Source organism: Mesocricetus auratus, unplaced genomic scaffold (assembly GCF_017639785.1).
Source record: "Mesocricetus auratus isolate SY011 unplaced genomic scaffold, BCM_Maur_2.0 Super-Scaffold_100007, whole genome shotgun sequence".
Taxonomy (NCBI): domain Eukaryota; kingdom Metazoa; phylum Chordata; class Mammalia; order Rodentia; family Cricetidae; genus Mesocricetus; species Mesocricetus auratus.
This window is the reverse complement of record NW_024429191.1, coordinates 30,920,882-30,939,712: the sequence shown is the minus strand read 5'-3', so window position 1 is coordinate 30,939,712 and position 18,831 is coordinate 30,920,882. Positions and strand designations below refer to the sequence as shown.

The following is an 18,831-nucleotide window of genomic DNA, read 5'->3' as shown; positions in this document are numbered from 1 at the left end:
TAGATGCTGTCTCCCTGTGATGGGGATGCCTAGGAGATGAGACGGGGCAATGCTGTGTTCAGGGGTAAATGTATACTCTCTAGAGCCTGAGGGAGGGAGAGAGGGAGACAGGCACCATCAGTGTCCTGGGGCAGCTGGGGCCTCAGGATGCTGTGGGGAAAGAGGAGGGAGGGCCAAGGGCAGACTCACTTAAGAACCAAGTGGGACCCAGAAGAGACTGAGGTGTCGAGGCCAGCCATGTGTGTACAGTGTGTGTGTGGAAACCAGCTTGAGGCAGTCAGAAATACCCAGTCCAGAAAGACAAAGACAGGGAGGAGTAAGCATGTCTGTCCCTCTCAGCAATTTATGCCTGCTCATGGCATCCATCTTCAGCTCAGAGAACACATAACCACGAAGCATTTTCTTGAAGCGGTACCAGACATCTAGGGAGAACAAACTCCAACTGCCTATCCGTAATCAACCTAGCACAAAAATAGAATTCTACAGTCCTTAGGCAGCAAATGTGTCATCTGATGCACAGATTTTGCACCAATCTCACCCACAGCTCTGAATGTTTCTCTTATGTACATAGCTGCCTGAAGCTCATTCAGCTGATCTGAGATTATTGACATCCACCCATAGCACATGCCCTGTATTCTCAAGCCATATAAATGAAGACCAAAGGGGATGTGGGCACATCAGAATGTAAACTGACTTAAAAGTGTGTGTGTGTGTGTGTGTGTGTGTGTGTGTGTGTGTGTGTGTGTGAGAGGGGGGGAACGGGGGAGGGAGGGTATGTACATGTGGGTGTAGTACCCACAGAGGCCAGAAGAGGGCATACCCTGAATCTGGAGACAGGTGGTTGTTAGTCACCCAATTTGGGTCCCTTTTAAGAGCAGCAAGTGCCACTGAAGTCATCTGTCTAGTTATTGAATTTTTTTCCCTGACAGTTGACTAAGAAAGGAGAGAGAGGGAGGAAGGACAAGGAGAGAGAGGAGGGCAAAAGGAAGAGAAAGGAAGGAAAAGTAGAGAAGGAAGGAAGGTGAAAGAAGATAAAGACAGGGACATGTCTTACTGTAGCCATGTTGTCTTTAGCAACTCTGGCCAAGATGATGTCATAGGTGTGAGACATAGGGGACAGTGGTCAAGATTTGGGGGGAGAGAGCAACTCTGGCCAAGATGATGTCATAGGTGCGAGGCAGAGGGTTATTAGGGGACAGTGGTCAAGATTTGGGGAAAGAGGGCAAACTCTGCAGAGCAAGTTCATTTTGGATGCAATGAAGACAATGGGGGAGTGGCTGTGGGGACGGGGAGCCTGGGGTTTGCTTGGAGAGAGGGGGTGAAAATCTTTGCAGGGCCTGGGAGGGAGCTGAGATCTACAGGGGAGCTGTGCCATGGCAGACAGCTGCCTGCTGTCAGAGGGAGCTGTTTCACATTGGGTGATAAAGAGTTGAGTTGGGAATTGTGGATGCCAGGAAGCCAAGAGAAGGTGGTATCGGGCATGATGGCCCAGAGGCGGCAGCTGGCATTTAAGAAGGAAGACGTGAACCGGACCAGGAAGCAGGTGGTTGGCACCTCCAGCTGGGTCCGGGCTCATGGTGTGTCTCTCATGGGGTTAGGAATTAAGAAAACTCAACTCTGCCGGGTGTCGGTGGCACATGCCTTTAATCCCAGCACTCAGGAGGCAGAGGCATACTGATCTCTGTGAATTCGAGGCCGGGCTGGACCGACAGCCTCAAACAATACAGAGAAACCCTGTCTCATAAAACCAAAAAAAAAAAAAAAAAAAGAAAAAAAAAGAAAAAAAGAAAAGAAAACTCAACTCACCGGGGTCGCCTCTTCGCCCGGGCTTGCCACGCCGTCCAGGGGGACCTAGACAGGAAAACACGGATGGAGTCACTGAGAAGGAAAGCCAATGTATGTGCACATGGCCCCTGGCTGACGGCTCCTCACCACCGGCGGAGCTGGCTGGGCTCACTCGTGCATACCACAGAGCACCCTGCCTGAGGCCAGTGGAAGGAGGTGGTGGAGAGACCCCTCTCCCGTGTGCCACTCCTGCCTTTGCTCTTCCAGGACACACGTACACTCTTCACCAGCTCTGCTGTTCATCTACTCATTCCTGGGCCTCTCCAAGCCAAGAGTTACTCCTGGGACAAACTTCAGACTCGGGGGAAACACAACACTGAAGGTGAGCCTTTTCTCACAAAAGCCCTGAAAAGTGCATTGCAGTGTTCCGTAAAATGAAACAAGATCCACAGTGAAAACCAATACTGCCATGGTCATGATACTCCAGGTTAAATGTGGCGATCACAGGCACCATGATGGCCCTTTGCCTTCTTTCCACAGCTCCCTGGAGCCTCCTGCCTTCAGCCCCCGGGAGCGGCTCACAGTGGTGTGTGCTTCAGTGTGGGTCACAGGCATGTCACAACACGTTCTTGCTGGTCCAGGCCTCCTTCCACGTGTTTAAACCTCTCTCAAGTTATATCGCCCTCTGCCCTTGTCAGTCACAGGCCAGCCTTGTGCCCTGAATCTGAGGGCCTCACATTCGGTTGTAAAAAAAATCACTTGTGTCCCTCTGCGCTGGGCTCTGCCTCCTTGTCCACTTGTAAGTCTGATTGCTCCACACAGACAGAAAGCTGTTGTCTTTGTTGATGAATAATTCTTCCTTCCTCTCTTCCTCCCTCCCTCCCTCCCTCCTTCCCTCCCTCCCTTATGTAACTACCCTTTCCTAGAACCTGTTCTGTAGACCAGGCTGGCCTTGAACTCACAGAGATCCTCCTGCCTCTGCCTCCCTAGTGCTGGGATCAAAGGTGTGCACCATCAATGCCTGGCTTCTTCTTTTTTTTTTTTTTCTTTTTTAGCTGAGCTGTGAATCTTTAACCCCAGCTTTCTAGAGGCAGAGGCAGTGGGTCTCTGTGAGGACCAGGCTGACCTGCTCTACATAGTGAGAATTTCTCTTGAAAAACAAAACAAAACAAAACAAAAACCCAACCTGGCCGGGCGGTGGTGGCACACGCCTTTAATCCCAGCACTCGGGAGGCAGAGGCAGGCGGATCTCTGTGAGTTCGAGGCCAGCCTGGTTTACCAAGCGAGTTCCAGGACAGCCTCCAAAACAATACAGAGAAACCCTGTCTTGAAAAACCAAAAAAAAAAAAAAAAACAAAACAAAACAAAACAAAAAAAACCCCAAAACAACCTGAAATAAAACTAAAACCAAAAAAATTATTTTATGTGTCTGTGTGAGTATAGGCACCCATGTGTGCAAGAGCTCACAGAGGCCAGGAGAGGGCATCAGATCCCCTGGAGCCCGGGGCTATAGGCAGTTGTAAGCAGCCTGATGTGGGGCTGTGGCTGAATTCTGATCCTCCACAAGGGCAGTAAGTCCTTTTGACTGCTGCACCACGTCTCTAGCCCCTTGGTTGAATTTTGCAAATGGCATTTGTCCTGCATAGGTTTACTATTGCTATGATGAAAGGCCATGATGGAAAGCAAGTTGGGCAGGAAAGGGTTTTTTGGCTTACGCTTCCACATCACTGTCCATCATCAAAGGAAGTCAGGACAGGAACTCAAACAGGGCAGGAACCTGGAGGCAGGAGCTGATGCAGAGACCACGGAGGGGAGCTGCTTACTGGCTTGCTTCTTGTGGCTCACTCAGCCTGTCTTTTTTTCTAATAATAATAATTTTTTTATCTAGGTTAGAAACAATCTTGTTTCACATGTCAGTCCCAGTTTTTTTTAATAGAACCCAGGACCTGCCAGCCCAGGACAACACTACCCACAATGGTCTGGGCTCTCCCACACCAATCACTAAGTAAGAAAATGCCCAAGTCTGCCAGTGGTGGCATCCGCTTTTAATCCCAGCGCTTGGGAGGTAGAGACAGGAGGATCTCTGTGAGTTCAAAGCCAGCCTGGTCTACAGAGTGGGTTCCAGGACGGCTGGAGCTGCACAGAGAAACCATTTCTGGAGCCCCTGCCCTCCAAAAGAAATAAAATGTCTCATAGGCTGCCCATAGCCCAGTCTTATGGAGGCATTTTTCTCAGTTGACTCCCTCTTCTCTAATGACTCTAGTTCGTGTCAGGTTGACATGAAACTACACAGCACAGCATTGTGTATCTGTTTGCCTTGCCTGCTACCTGCATGGCAGGTTCCATGCTGGGGCTTGGGGGCACTGAAAGACAGGGTGTGAATGCCTTCCAAGGCATTGCCCTTCATGCAAAGTCAGCCTCAAAACCCCTCAAGAATTCTCAGATCTACCAGGGGGAGATGCAGCATCTGGTCATTAACCAAGTCTAGGCAAGGCAGAGCAGTTCATGGCAAGATTAGAACTGGGTGTGTGATGGTGGTACACTGGCTATCAACCTGACAGGATCTAGAGTCACCCAGGAGTTAGAACATTGGGCATGACCGAGGGAGTTGACTGAGGTGGGAAGCCCCTCCTGCCCCATGTGACCCCATCCCATGGCTGGGATTCCAGACTGCAGAGAAAGGAGAAAGTGAGTTGCATGCCGGCATCCGCCTCTCTGTTCCCTGACTGCAGATGCAACGACCAGCCACCTCAAATTCCTGTCGCCATGTCTTTCTTGATGCCATGGATTGCACCCCCAAGCTGTGAGCTAAAACAAGCCCCTCCTTCCTTTGAGTTGCTTTGGTCCGGCATTTTAACCCAACAATGAAGAATCAACAACGTGCTTCCCTTTCCTTCTCCCCGACTGAGCAGCTGCTCATGGTACATCCTGGACTGAGGAGTCGGCACAGGGCAGAGAAGCAGCCCGGCTCTGCCTCACAGGGTGCTTCTGGCTCCCGTGAGGGATGCTCTGAATTGGGAGGAGAGCAGGATTCTGAGAGACATGGAGGGAGGGGTGTTCTTCTGGATAGGAAGGGCCCCACAGGGCCCTTTTACAGTGAGTGAGGAAAGAATAAATTCCTTCCTAGCCTTGTGGGCTGAGGGTTTCAGGTCAGAGTGGCTGAAGGAAACTTAGGGATTGAAGAGACACAGGGCTGAGACTGCTGATTACTTGGTACAGCACTTGCCTAGCATGCATGAAGCCCTGGACTTGATCCATGGCCCTGCATAAACCAGGCATGGGGGCCAAGGTGTACAATCCAGCATTTGGGAAGAAGATGCAGGAAGATTAGGAGTTCAGAGTCATCCATGGCCACATTGAGTTTGAGCACAGCCTGGGCTACATGAAACTTTGTTTGAGAGAGAGAGAGAGAGAGAGAGAGACAGAGACAGAGACAGAGACAGAGAGACAGAGAGAGACAGAGAGAGAGACAGAGAGAGACAGAGGGAGACAGAGAGAGACAGAGAGAGACAGAGAGAGAGACAGAGACACAGAGAGAGAGGCCATAAAATGAGGCAAAAACACTCTGCCCCATTGCTCTGTGTTTAGGACAGAAACTTCTATCAAAGACACAGACCCTGGTCTTCAGGACACAGGCTTTGCAGTCGGTGTTTGTGTTGGAATTTCAGACAAGCCATGCTAATGTGTTTCTCTGGCAAGGCCCTAAGGCCAGCACCACTCTAACAAATGGTTACTTGCACCTGCATGGAATGTAAAGCCTATGGGTTGTGTCTAGGCCAATGCCTGTGGCATCTGCACGAGTGTGTGACCAGCCACCTCCTTGGCACCTCCATGTGTGTCTCACCATCTCAGGTCACTGTACAACCTTCCTGTGCCCTGTGTGCAGCTGCAGGTATCTGAGAACCTTGTGAGCCAGCCAGACACAATAACTGAACCCTGGCGTTTGGAGGCCTTATATCCTCTGTGGATGTATCTATTTTTAGGGAGAGAGAGACTGGGGATTGGAACCCCATCAGCATGGATGGAGCTGCTTGTCTCTCTGCTTGTAAAGCAAGAAGACCCAATTTTCTCCCACAGAGCCTTGGGGGCTCATGCCAGGCCGCAGAAGGCTGGCTGTGGGGCAAAGGAAAGGAGGCCCAAGCGGGAAATAGAGCAAGCTATGTCCAGACCTGAAGCCGAACCAGCACCATGGCATTTTGATGGTCACTGCTAGGCACAAGTATAAAATTCCCTGTCTAGGTTAACCAAGGCCAGATTTGCTTTTGTTGAGGTGGCAGAACAAATGGATTTGTCTGGGTGGTTCCTCTGGGTGGCATGGTTCAGCAGCAGGCCCAATAGAGGGGTGCAACAGAGTAGGCAGCTTTGCAGGCTGGGTGGGATGCCCTGCCTCCAGGAGCCATTGTGCAGAGCTCCCAGCAGGCCCAGGTTGGATGTCACTAAGCATGCAGGGCCTATGGAGATGCAGCTTGCCACTCTGGCTGCCACTCACAGAAGAAGGGGTCTAAGAGGAGGAGAAGGGGGCTGCTTGTGAACACACTCCAGGGCTGGTCACAACCCTGCTCTAGAGGCTTCTATGGGATTCACTCATGTGGCCAACAGGTCTATCCCTTAGTCTAAGATTCATATGTAACCGCTCAACTTTAATGGGGGCAGCATGAGCTCAAAGCCTCGCTTCCCAGTTGCTTTCCTCACCAGAGTGAAGGCATCACCAGTACCCAGGAGGCTGTTTGGATAGATGGTTCTTCAGAGTCCTCTTGTTGAATTCTCTCCCCTCCTCCCAACCTAGACAGCATCTCCATTTCTCTCTCTGTCTCCCCTGCCCTCACACATCTCCCTTGATGCTCTGCCACCTAGCAGCCTCTCACACAGCAATGTGTCTCCAAGTCCCAGGCTGGGGTGGGGCCAGGGGATGTAGGCTGAGGGAAGGTCAAAGAGAGGCATGATGGGTAACCTCCCATTCATTCTCTTCCTATAACTGTTAGTCAGGCATGTCCAACATTTTGACACTGCAATGCAATGTTGTCATCTACAAAGTTTATGCTCAATAGCCACCCACTCAAATTACCAAAAATTGCCTCCCCCCACTTCAGTGCTTTAAGTTTATATCTCGTGTTGTGTCATGTTCAGAGTTATCCTGGGCTACAGGCGTCCTGCAGACCTTAGGTTGGACAGGCCTGGCAATCCAACAAGCCCCAAGACTTAAAGCAAACTCAAGACCATCTAGTTTGGTAAGGATAGGTGGCTGAGGAGGGGAGTGATTTCCTCCCTTGTTTCGTCCCCACTGCGTGAGACAGCCACACCTGGGCATTGGGTCTTCATGTAAATGCATTCTTCTGCTTCCTCCAGGCACACAGAGAGCCCCCAGCAGCTGTCACCTGTGGGCAGAAGCCAGGCTCAAGTGCTGGCCATGTTCTCAAGTATAGCCTTACTTTTTGTTTTGGGCTAGAGCTTTACTGTTGAGCCTCAACTGCAGTCCCTAACCCTTAACTTGAGTATAGAAGACCAAGGCTAAACCCATGGAAAGCAGAGGTCTCTTCCATGTCCCTAATTGCTGCCCATTTGCAAACCTGAGCATCGGCAGACAAGAGTTGAGCATTCCAAAGCAATTGCGCAGTCTACGGGTGGGATTGCTCTATGCAGTCCTGAGGTTTCTGGTGTGACACAGGCTATCCAGGGCCCCACATCAAGGCTGAATAACTCAGGATGCCTGTGGCCACATTAATCAACTCCAGAAGTTCAAGGGTAGACACAATGGAAATTTTTATTTTTAAGATAGGATCTCATGTTAGCTCAGGCTGCCCTTGAACTTGCTATATAGTTAAAGATGACCTTGAACTCCTTAGCCTCTGTCTCCATTAGCCTCTGAGTGCTAGGATTTATGGGCATGCACCACCATATCTGTTTTATGTGGTGCTGAGGGTTAGAGCCCTTGTGGACACCAGGCAGGTACTCTATGAGCTGAGCTACATTCCAAGTCAAAAGGGGGACAATAACACAGAGATTTCTAATGCAGAAATTTTATCTTTGCTTGGTTTGGGAAGTCATACCATTTACCAACTCCAAAAAGGGGCCCTGAGCCCCAACACACTTCCCCTCAAGCTTGAGTCCCTAAATCTCCCTACCTCTACCCTCTCTAAAGATATTTTCATCAGCACCTGACTTATCGATGGCCTTTTGTAGGGCAGCCACACATCTAGTGGGCTGGACAGAGACTCAGTGACCAGGCTACTCCCTGGCCACTCAGTCTCCAGTGCCGATCCGATCCTCTCTCCTGCCAGTCCCACAGGGCAGGGACTTTTGTGTAGTTTTCCCAATTGAATCTGTTTTTCAGCTCCACGACAGCCTTTCTTCTCTTTCCTCTCTACAGATGGGGCTGAGTCTCAGAGAAACCAAGAAATGGTCCCAGACACAACAGCCAGAAGGTAGAACAACTTCCTTCCTGCTTAAGGCTGAGTCACATTCCAGTCTCTGGGGTGAGTAAGCGTGTGTAGCCCATATCAGAAGGAGGTGGTTCTGACTCATGCTACAACACGGGTGAACCTTGGGGACATTATGCTGGGAAATAAGACAGTTACAAAAAGATAAGAGATCTGGGGAGGTGGCTCAGTTGGCAAAAGGCTTGCCATGCCAGCATGAGGACCCGAGTCGTGTTACCAGGACCTATGTAAAGAGGAGGTGTGTTGGTGACTCAGAAACCACATAAAGAGCTAGGTGGTGATGTGCACTTATCCCAGGGCAGGGGAGGGGGAGACAAGCGGATCTTTGGTGCTTCCTTGCCAGCCAGTCTAACTGGTGAGATCCAGGTCAATGAGGACCTGTCTCAAAAGTAAGGAGCTCTGGAGGTTGAACTGGTACCTAGTTAGAAACTTCACTCTCATTGACTAGTGTTCGTGATTTGGAAGGTACCCTGCACACTACTGGAGGAGAAAGGCAATCATAACATCACCGCACTACAAACACTGTGATCTACAACAGTGACCTGCCTGCAGGATGCACAGGCGCAATAGTGACACAAGTCTTAGGGGGGTAACCAGCCACTTTTCTTTTTTTAAAAAAAGAAGCGGATTTAAGTCCCACTCTATGAGATGGAACTCACACATGACACTGCTAAAGTGGCCAAGAATCTGAGACTAGATAGGTCACGGGCCCAAGGGAGAACCTACTATTATTATTCTGCTAAAGGAACATAGCACTAAAATGATTCCTAATGGCACATTACTACACCTATAGATTAGTGCCTCATTCAGTCCTTATCAGAGAAGGTTCTTCTTGCAGAAGATGGGAGCTAACTTAGAGACCCACAACTAGACAATGTGCAGAGAGTGCTCAGCTCTAAAAGGGATTTCTCCATCAAAGCCTTCCCTCCAGACTCAGAAATGTATGCAGAAGAGGAGGCAGGAAGATTTCGGAGCCACAGGTGGTGAAAGACTCCAAGGTACAACAGAGATGGCATATGTGAACTCACAGAGAATGTGGCAGCACACATGAGGCCTGTAGGTTCAAGCCATACAGGAGTCTCATGGCTGAGAGGGGGGAGTAGACAGGGAGGCCCCTGATTTGAGCTTCTAAGACCGGGTCCTTAGAAACATGGCCCTAGCTGGATGTGGTGGTACACACCTTTAATTGCCACTCAGGAGACATAAGCAGGTGGATATCTATGAGTTCAAAGCCAGCCTTGTCTTCATAGTAAGTTCCAGGACAGCCAAGGTTCCATAGTGATGCCCTGTCCCTCAAACCTAAAACTCAAAACAAAGTGAAAAAGCCCCCAAACAAAATCCCCCAAAACAAAAACCCTAAACCAACCAGCCCTGCCCCCCATCCCAGTCCTAGATGACTGTTTTCTGAGCCTCGGGCCAGACTAACTGTAAACTCCTTTCCAGCCATGGGCATCTCCTCTCTGCTAGGTTCAGCCTTGGCCTAACTGTGCTCTGCTCCTTGGAGGAATGGGGCAGGTGTATGGTGGTAGGTGCCCCTGAGGTGACGATGGGGACCTCCATGGTCTTCCTGGGGAGGCCTGCTGGCTGGCAGACCATGGGCAATAGTGCCATCTGGGAACTGGAATCTCAGCTTCTTCTGCAGAACGAATTTTCCAAAGCTTTTGGGTCTCTGTGCACTCATTTCCCACCATTCACCACACCCTCCTGTTTGCTGGAAAATCTCTAAGGAGTTTGGGAAGCAGATGCCACAGGGTCCTGGGGTTTTAAGCCACAGCTTCATCATGTCTGTCTGGAATGAGGGATGTTGTCCAGGCTGGTGACAGATCCTGACCACCCTAGTGACTAGATTGGAGATCTCACTTGGACATTGCGCTGCTTAGTAATAAGTGAATAGGGCTCATATCAGGAGGGGCTGGGTGGGTGGCTGACCTTCGACTTTACGTCTATAAAAAGACCTCAGATGTGGACACAGCCACTTTCTCCAAAGGAAAGGATGGCACCAACCAGCCCCAGAAGTCCCACAGCATTCAGTACAAACAAGATGAAGCTGGGATCACTCACAAATGTTAACTTGCGCCAATCTTAATCCTGTGATATTAACTCAGGAACACCTCATGCCAAACCCATGAGAAAGGCTGTTATTCATCGATGTCCATTTCACAGACAGATAAACGGAGGTACACAGAGATGAACTGACTTTTTGGGGTTACACAGTTAGGAATGTGAGGAGCCACGCTAACTGGATCATGAGCCTGTACTTCCAGCCATGCCAAGCTCCCTCCTACCAGAGAGATGTTTGTTACGGGAAAATGATCCAAATAGCCCATATGCCATATAACCACATCTTGACATTTGTTATTTATTTATTTTTAAAGATGCCAGAAACCACACAAAAAGCAAGTAGCCCAGGGATGGCTTTCAGGCTGATGGACTGAATATCTCATTAGGAGACCACATGCCATGGGCAGAGCTGAAACCTGGACCGACCCCAGGCCCTTGAGGCATACCTTCCTGAAGCCATCCCAAATGCCTGTTGTTTTGTGGACTAAGCCTTGCAACCCCAGACACTTTATTTACAATGATGACATGCCAGCCTTGTTTCATACAACCCACTGTGTCCTCTGGAGACCCTAGAGCCATTTGGGAGACCCCAGAGTCCTGGAGGAAGAGCATGCCCAGTGAGTTTGGGGTGGATAGGCTTGCAGTTCACTTCATGATGAGCCTGGACAGCCTCCATTTACAGGATAAGGAGACCAAGGCCCAAGGCAAGGTGCTGTGCCCAAGTGTCAGAGCTAGTTAGGAGCAGGGGTCTAGCCTGTACTACCCTTGCTCCCCTAAGCTCTTCCTTTTCAGGGAGACTGACTTGGGCTACAATTATAGGCCAAGAATGGAATATCCCATCTAGAGAGCACAGCCAAAGGGTTTGGAAGGGATTGGAGGTGTGGCCCAGTGGTTAGAGTGCTTGTCTAGCACACACAAAGCTCTGGGTTTGACTGCAAGCACCGCATAAACCAGGCATGGTGGGGCATGTCTGCAATCTCAGCATTGAGGAGGTGGAGGTAGGAAGAGCGGTGTCCAAGGCCATTCACAGATACACATCACACAGCAAGTGTGAGGCCAGCCTGGGCTATGTGGGACCCCATCTCAAAAAAAAAAAAGGAATGAAGGGCTGGAGAGATGGCTCAGAGGTTTAGAGCACTGACTGCTCTTCTAGAGGTCCCAAGTTCAATTCCCAGCAACCACATGGTGGCTCACAACTATCCGTAATGAGATCTGGTGCCCTCTGCTGGTGTGCAGACATATATGAAGCAAGATGTTGTATTCATAATAAATAAAATCTAAAAAAAAAAAAAAAAGGAATGAAAGTGGGGAAGGAGGAAGGAAACAGCGTGGGTGGTGTCCGGAGCTCTGTGGTGCATGGGGCGCCTGAAGGGGACACAGACATTGTTCCGGTGGAAGCCCCAGCTCTCTGGGTTGACAGCATAGACCCTCAGTGTCTCTTTAATTGACTGATGGTGGTCAGGTTGGCGTCTCACTCAGGGGTGGTCAAGTGCTGTTGACAACCTTGTGCTTAGCTCAACAGTGTGGGAGGTGGGGTTCCTAAAATGTGGTTAGGGTTAATACTGTAGAAGATGTTTGTCATACATGGGGGCCTGCCTTTCCTGTTCTCCATTTTCCTTACGCTTTCCTCTGGGTTTGGTGTGGTCCCTGAACTCTGGTCTTCCGGACTTTGACAGCTAGCTGTAAGACAGAAATCTCCAAGCCTCATTGATTCCGAGTCTGAACCAGCACAAAATGCAGCAAGACACCTGGCAGCTGGCGGCTCAGGGTGGGCAGAGCCCCTCACTCCTCCCTGGGCTCAAGCAGCTGCAGAGGGGCTGAAGGGCTCCAGGGTGAGCCGAGAGTCCATGAACCTTTCCTCCCACAGGGATCAAGGGCGTGAAAACTTGGGAGGGTTTCGGGCAAGGATCCCAACTGAAAGCGGTGGGTAAGGAGAACTCAGAGAGGAGAGGTGAGTGCCCGGCTCTCAGAGGGAAAGGCTGAATCAGGTCAATATGAATGTCTGAGGGCCTGGGTCCAAGCCGAGGGAGATGATGCCAGATGCTGAGGCATGTGCTACCTGGGCCACTGTCATGTTGGTGTGGGTGGCAGGTGCTCATGGGCTAGGGGTCGTGGTTCTCATGTATTTGTGGGAGCACAATGACCCCTCCTCCAAAGGTCCATGGTCCCCTGGGATCCATTTCCTGTCGGAAAACAGGCTCCAGAGTGGCTCACATAAACCAGCACACCCCAAAGATGCCACATTCCTCAACTCTTCATTCACCACGAAGCTGTAATCACTGACACATGGGCTCCTGTGCTCCTCTGAATCTAACAAAGGCCAGGATTTACTGCTGTCAGAGAAGGAAGCTTTTTATTTTTATGTTTTCTTTTTTTGATAACTTAAAAGGCTAGGTCATTCCTATGAGCTTTGACTTCCACGAGAATTCCTCACAAGCTCCCACTGTGTCCTGCTCTGGTGGTTCTAGAAAAGGGCAGGTAGGTGCACAGCAGAGGCATCATAGTAGGTATGGACTCAGGAAAGGACAGTCGGGGAAGAAACTGACCACTCTGTATCGCAACCTGCTACTAGGTTACCTGGTGCTAGACTTGGGGCTCCTGGCTCTTTGGGTCATAGAGCTCTCCAGGGGGAAAGGACTCTTTTCTCCTCAGAAGTCGAGGAGAATGTCAGTGTGCACTGGGGTGACCAGTGTAGGTATAGCAATGATGGAAGGGCTTCCTGAGGAACAAGGGAAGTTAGTCGCTCTAACAGGCAGTCGTGAAGAGGAGGATCAGCAACGCCACCTGCTGCTCCTTATCCTACCTCTACAGAGGACTTTTGCTCAGCTTGTTTGCAATTCTCTACCGTGGGGTATTTGCACAGTCCACATCATATGGCTGGGATTCTCCCCTGCACAGTTTGACGACCTGAAGGATCCCGCCCTTCGGGAGTTTCGGTCACATAATCCAATTTATTTTCTTCCAATCACTTATCCATACCACAGCATCTATTTATTTTACTTGCTTATTTATTCTTAAAACATGTTTTCTTTTTTGTGTGTGATATATAGGTTGAATATGGGGTCTTTAAGTATTTATTTATTGTGGGGACTGAAGAAATAGTTCAGTAATTGAGAGTGTATTATGCTTGCCAAGGACCTAAGATTGGTTTCCAGCACCCACATAAGGAGGCTCACGACAGCATCCAATGCCTTCTCCTGGCTTCTCCAAGTATTGCACCCAAGTCTGCCAACCATGCCCACCCCCAAGCACATAATTGAAAATAAAAATAAACCTTTACAAAATTTTAGTGTGTTGGGAGGGGGCACCGCACATGCCAGGGCATGTGTGTGGAGGTCAGAGGACGACTCACTGGAGCTGGTTTTCTCTTCTACTATGTGGATCCTGGGGATCAAACTGACTTTGTCAGATAGCAATGTCTGCCAAGCCATCTTATGTGTGTTGGGCACACACTCTTACTGAGTTACATCCCCATCCTCATTATGAAGATGGATAACATTTTTAAATTGACACATAATGACTACACATGTCAGGAGGCAAGTGTTCTATGTAATGATCAGATCAGGGTGCTTGCGACACATCCATCACTTCTTGGTGCTGAGAACATGTGGAATCTTCTCTATTAGCTATTTTTTTTTTTGGTTTTTACGAGACAAGGTTTCTCTGTATTGTTTTGGAGGCTGTCGGTCCAGCCCGGCCTCGAACTCACAGCAATCCTCCTGCCTCTGCCTCCCGAGTGCTGGGATTAAAGGCGTGCCCCACCACCGCCCGGCTCTCTATTAGCTATTTTGAGATGTACAATTAATTTTGTCACCCACAGTCACTCTATGAAGACATGTAATATTATTCCTCTGGGGTTGAGAGTGTGGCTCAGTGGAAAGAGCACTATGGGGGTCCTAGGTTCAATCCTCAGTGTCACACAAGCCCAACAAAATCCCAACAAACAAACAAACAACAAACCCTAAACATGCCAAAGTCAACCCCTACAATTAAACCAATACCCCCAACCAAACCAGGAGGCTCTTCCTCCAATCCAACTTCAGCCTTGGACACAAACATCCTTTTCCATTCCAATCCCCCTGTCATTGCTCTTCAGTGTATATGGTCTTTCTTTCTCTAGAACCTCATGTTTCCCCTGTCTACAGGCTCATGGGTATGGTTTCCCAGGGTGTCTGACACACAGATGGAAGCTAGATCACTATTGAGAGCAAGTATGATCTCTGTTTTAGATATTGGGACACTGAGGTGCTGGCACCGCCCCCTCAAACAAAACAAAACTGACTGATTGTCAACTTGGCTGGTACACAGCCCTCCTCAGTCAAGAAGTGGGCATGATGCTTAGACTGTGTGCTGCAGGAAACCTCCGAGCTCATGTAACTGTCAGGGCAGGTCTAGGGACACCAGTGTCCTTGTTACAGACCTCAGGATCGGGATGGGGCTACCCATGGCTAATGTCAGTTAAGGCTGGGAGTCACACACTCTCCAAAGCTTGGTCTTTCTCTTAGCCAGGCTCTGGGGGGCACTCTGAGGAAGCTGTTCCAGATGTGCAGGTCTGAAGATTATGAGTTTTGGGGGGCTAAGAGGCTAGGAGGAAAGGTTTTGGGGGCCCTTAGGGCAAAAGCATCTCATCTAGGTCTCTAGTTCCTTTGGGTTATTGCTGTGCACCTTAAAGGACCTTGAGTCATTCAAGACTTTTTTTTTGATTGCCAGGGTAGAAGGGAGGACCAGGCTTCTATTGGAGCTCCTGCTGCTGAAAACTGCTCTGCCTACCTCAGGCCTGGCTGCTCCGAGGGTAACTCTAAAGTTCCCTGCTCCCTGTCTTCATTTTTGCTCCTGGAGGTCCCATGTGGCCAGGGCTGGGATTTGCTGTCTCTTCCTTCACGGGCTGGCTGGTTGGTAGGCCCATGTGGTCAAACATCTACAGTTTTCCCCCCTCCAGTGTTGAGGGTAGAGCCTAGGGCCTCACACAAGCCAGGTAAGCATTTTTACCACCGAGCTACCTCCCCAGAAGCATAATTCTCTCAGCATGTTTATTAACTTGTGACTAACATATCATACAGTTTGTCCAGTAGGTTGTTATATAACACTGCATTAATTCATTTGGTTTATAATATCAGCATTGGGGTACACGCTTTATCATTGGATTGAATTTTCAGCCTCTACTTTGTCTATATGCGTGTGTGTATACACATGAATATGTGTCTGTGTACATGTGCATGTAGGTATGCAGGTATACATATGCACATCATGTGTGTGCCTGCATGTGGAGGTCAAGGCTGACTTTAATGCTCCCTACCTCATTTTTAAAGATTTGTTTTTAATGTGTGTGTGTGTGTGTGTTTGTGTGTGTGTGTTGTGTGTGTGTGTGTGAGTGAGTGCATGTGCTTGTAGAGGTCAGAGACATCAGATCCCTCTGCAGCTAAAGTTACAGGAGGTTGTGTGTCACCTGATGTGGGCGCTGGGAACCAAACTCAGGTCCCCCAGAAGAGCAGTGCACTCTCTTAACTGCTGAGCCATCTCTCTAGCTCCCCACCTTATTTTTTGAGATGGGAGGTCCTTCACTGAACCTGGATCTCCCTTATTGAGCTAGGCTGGCTGGCCAATGACATCATGGATCCACGTGTCTCTGCCACCCCAGAACTGGGATTGCAGGTGGATGCTTCGGCACCTGTTTTTTTTTTTTTTTTTTTTTTTTTTTAATGTGGACACCTCGGATCTGAACTCGGGTTCTCGTGCTTGCCCGGCATCCCAGCACTCCTTCCCTGCCCTTTCCCCAGGCTGGTTCTCAACTCACTGGTATTTATTTCTATCATCAGGACCATTTACTTTGATGTGCACTTCTGGCAAGGATTGTGTGACCACAAATCATTCCCTGAAAGGCCACAGGCTCCTCTGAGGCAGAAGCCTCCCCTCCCCCAAGACAGAAAGCTGATCCAGAGAGGCCCAGTCACTGTCTTGAAGTCGTCTGACCATGGCAACAGCTCATGCTCAGAGCCTCCATGCCATTCTGCCTCTAGTTCAGCAGAGATGGGACCTCAACAGTTCTTGTAGCTGTGGGCCAAGCGGACTGAACCAAAGACCTCATTCCTAATCTCCAAATGAACCCCCAGCCTCTGTCAACATCACCTCATTCCCAGGAGCCCCACCGGGTGTGAACAGACCCATCACAGCCATCATTCCAATTTACTGCCTTCAACTATCAAGGGCAGTGAATCCCACCTCAGTGAGGGTGTCATGCCTGCGCTGGCTTAGTGTATAGGAACTGTGACCTTCTAGAAACTCCATGAGGCAAGTGCCCTTCTTTCCATGTTTGTAACTTTGAGTGGTAAATAACCTAACCCAGCTCACTCAGTCCAGAAGAAAAGGACCCACAGCCCATCTGTCCCTACTGAGCCTGGTGCTATCGTCTCTGTACACAGGCACAGCCTCACCCCTGCTTCTCTATGTCTCTGTACACAGGCACAGCCTCACCCCTGCTTCTCTATGTCTCTGTACACAGGCACAGCCTCACCCCTGCTTCTCTATGTCTCTGTACACAGGCACAGCCTCACCCCTGCTTCTCTGTACACAGGCACAGCCTCATCCCTGCTTCTCTATGTCTCTGTACACAGGCACAGCCTCACCCCTGCTTCTCTATGTCTCTGTACACAGGCACAGCCTCACCCCTGCTTCTCTATGTCTCTGTACACAGGCACAGCCTCACCCCTGCTTCTCTGTCTCTGTACACAGGCACAGCCTCATCCCTGCTTCTCTGTCTCTGTACACAGGCACAGCCTCACCCCTGCTTCTCTGTACACAGGCACAGCCTCACCCCTGCTTCTCTATGTCTCTGTACACAGGCACAGCCTCACCCCTGCTTCTCTATGTCTCTGTACACAGGCACAGCCTCACCCCTGCTTCTCTATGTCTCTGTACACAGGCACAGCCTCACCCCTGCTTCTCTATGTCTCTGTACACAGGCACAGCCTCACCCCTGCTTCTCTATGTCTCTGTACACAGGCAACCTCATCCCTGCTTCTCTGTCTCTGTACACAGGCACAGCCTCACCCCTGCTTCTCCCTTTCCTCTTTTCTGCCTTGCATTCTCTGCCCCATAGTCAGGGCGATATTTCCCAACCATAGATCTCATTATGCCATTTCCCTTACAACCTGGGGGCTTGCCAATCCTGGAACACAAAGTTGCCTGGTCAAGAGTCTGGCTGAGCTGGACTTCTCTCTGTGGGCTTCTCTGCCCATCCCTGTTCACCTCCCCTGACACAGTGCTGATCCACCTGGTCCAGATGCAATACGCCCACTGAGCTGTTTCACCTGTATCTTCAGTATCCACTCTCTTGCGTGTTGCTAGGAAAAACTCCTCCCCATTCTCTGGGACCCAGGTAGGACATGGAATTGTGTCATCTCCTTCCTGGATGCTCACCCTTGGGTAGGGTTATTTATTTGCTCTAGTACTTAGTGTCCTGGATGGTGTTTGCCCATCTGTCTAGACCATGAGCCCCACAGAGTAGGGAGCTCCCGGATTTACTCTGATGTTCTCTGTGTGCCTCTTGCTAAACTGGACCAAGGTAGATGGTCACCAGTGATCACGTAGAGGGGCTGTGGGTTCCAGGGTGCCCAGCAGCAGCTTGGGTCTGGGTGCTGATTTCGTTCCTTGTCCGTGTTTCACACCTGCCATTTCTCTCCTCTGCCCACTGGTGGTGAGGGTTGGGAGATGCCTGTTTCTGAACCAAGGGCAAGCTGCTATAGTCCCCGAGGACTGGAAAGCACACTTGAGTGGATCTACCCCAGTAAACTGCTCTTAACCACTCCCTGGGGAGAGCCTGGAGACCCCAGATAATTAGTTGCATGTGTGTGGGAGACAGGCCTGTTTTTTTTTTCCCAAGGATTTATGAGCAGGGGGTCTATTCTCACTGGCCTCCACCTCAGGAAAGGTCCTCTGAAACACTTGCTGAGTATTCCATCAACAGTGGAGCCCATATGCTCACAGTAAGCCTGTCTGACATCGTCATCTGCCATATGTTTCTTGTCTCCTACGCATTTTAGCACCGTCTCTGGGGAATGCCTGCACAGCTAAGCGCCCCTAAACACAGCTCTGAAAGGAACACGTATAATTTACCCTCATGAAAGCCGCCACTGCGCTTTCCAAACATACTTGGAAGTAGACTCAAAGTTTATTTAGAAAGAACTCATTTTCCCTCTCCTTGGTAGACTGTAAGAGAGTGCTTATGGGTTCTTTCTCCCAGTCCTGGCTCATTGGAACCTTGGGAACAATTCCTTCAACTCACAGACAGGACACACTTAGAAAAGACCGAGAAGGTATAAAAATGTCAGGTCCTCTGTCCAGTGGGGCATTCCTCCAATTCACATTCTCCTCTCTCCTTTCTTGAACTCAGAGATCGCAGGCAGGTGATCTGTAAGGAGCCACTCCTGGCCCTTGCCCTTCCTTTCCTCATCTGTGGGCTGATGGACCATCCCTCTAACTAACTTTCTTCGGCTTCATTCATGTTCTCTCACATAGTCACTTTGCATCTGTTTATCCTGATAGAGAAAAT

General features: G+C 49.8%; 1 protein-coding gene across 2 annotated transcripts in view; it reads right to left on the bottom strand.

Annotated features, from left to right (window-relative positions):
* Col23a1 (collagen type XXIII alpha 1 chain) overlaps positions 1 to 18,831 on the bottom strand; it is a 276,998-nt gene that overhangs the window by 59,522 nt on the left and 198,645 nt on the right. For both annotated transcript variants that reach the window (XM_040748557.1, XM_040748558.1), the window contains exon 3: positions 1,807 to 1,851. In XM_040748557.1, coding sequence (XP_040604491.1) covers positions 1,807 to 1,851 — 45 coding nt within the window. The remainder of the gene's footprint in view (positions 1 to 1,806; positions 1,852 to 18,831) is intronic.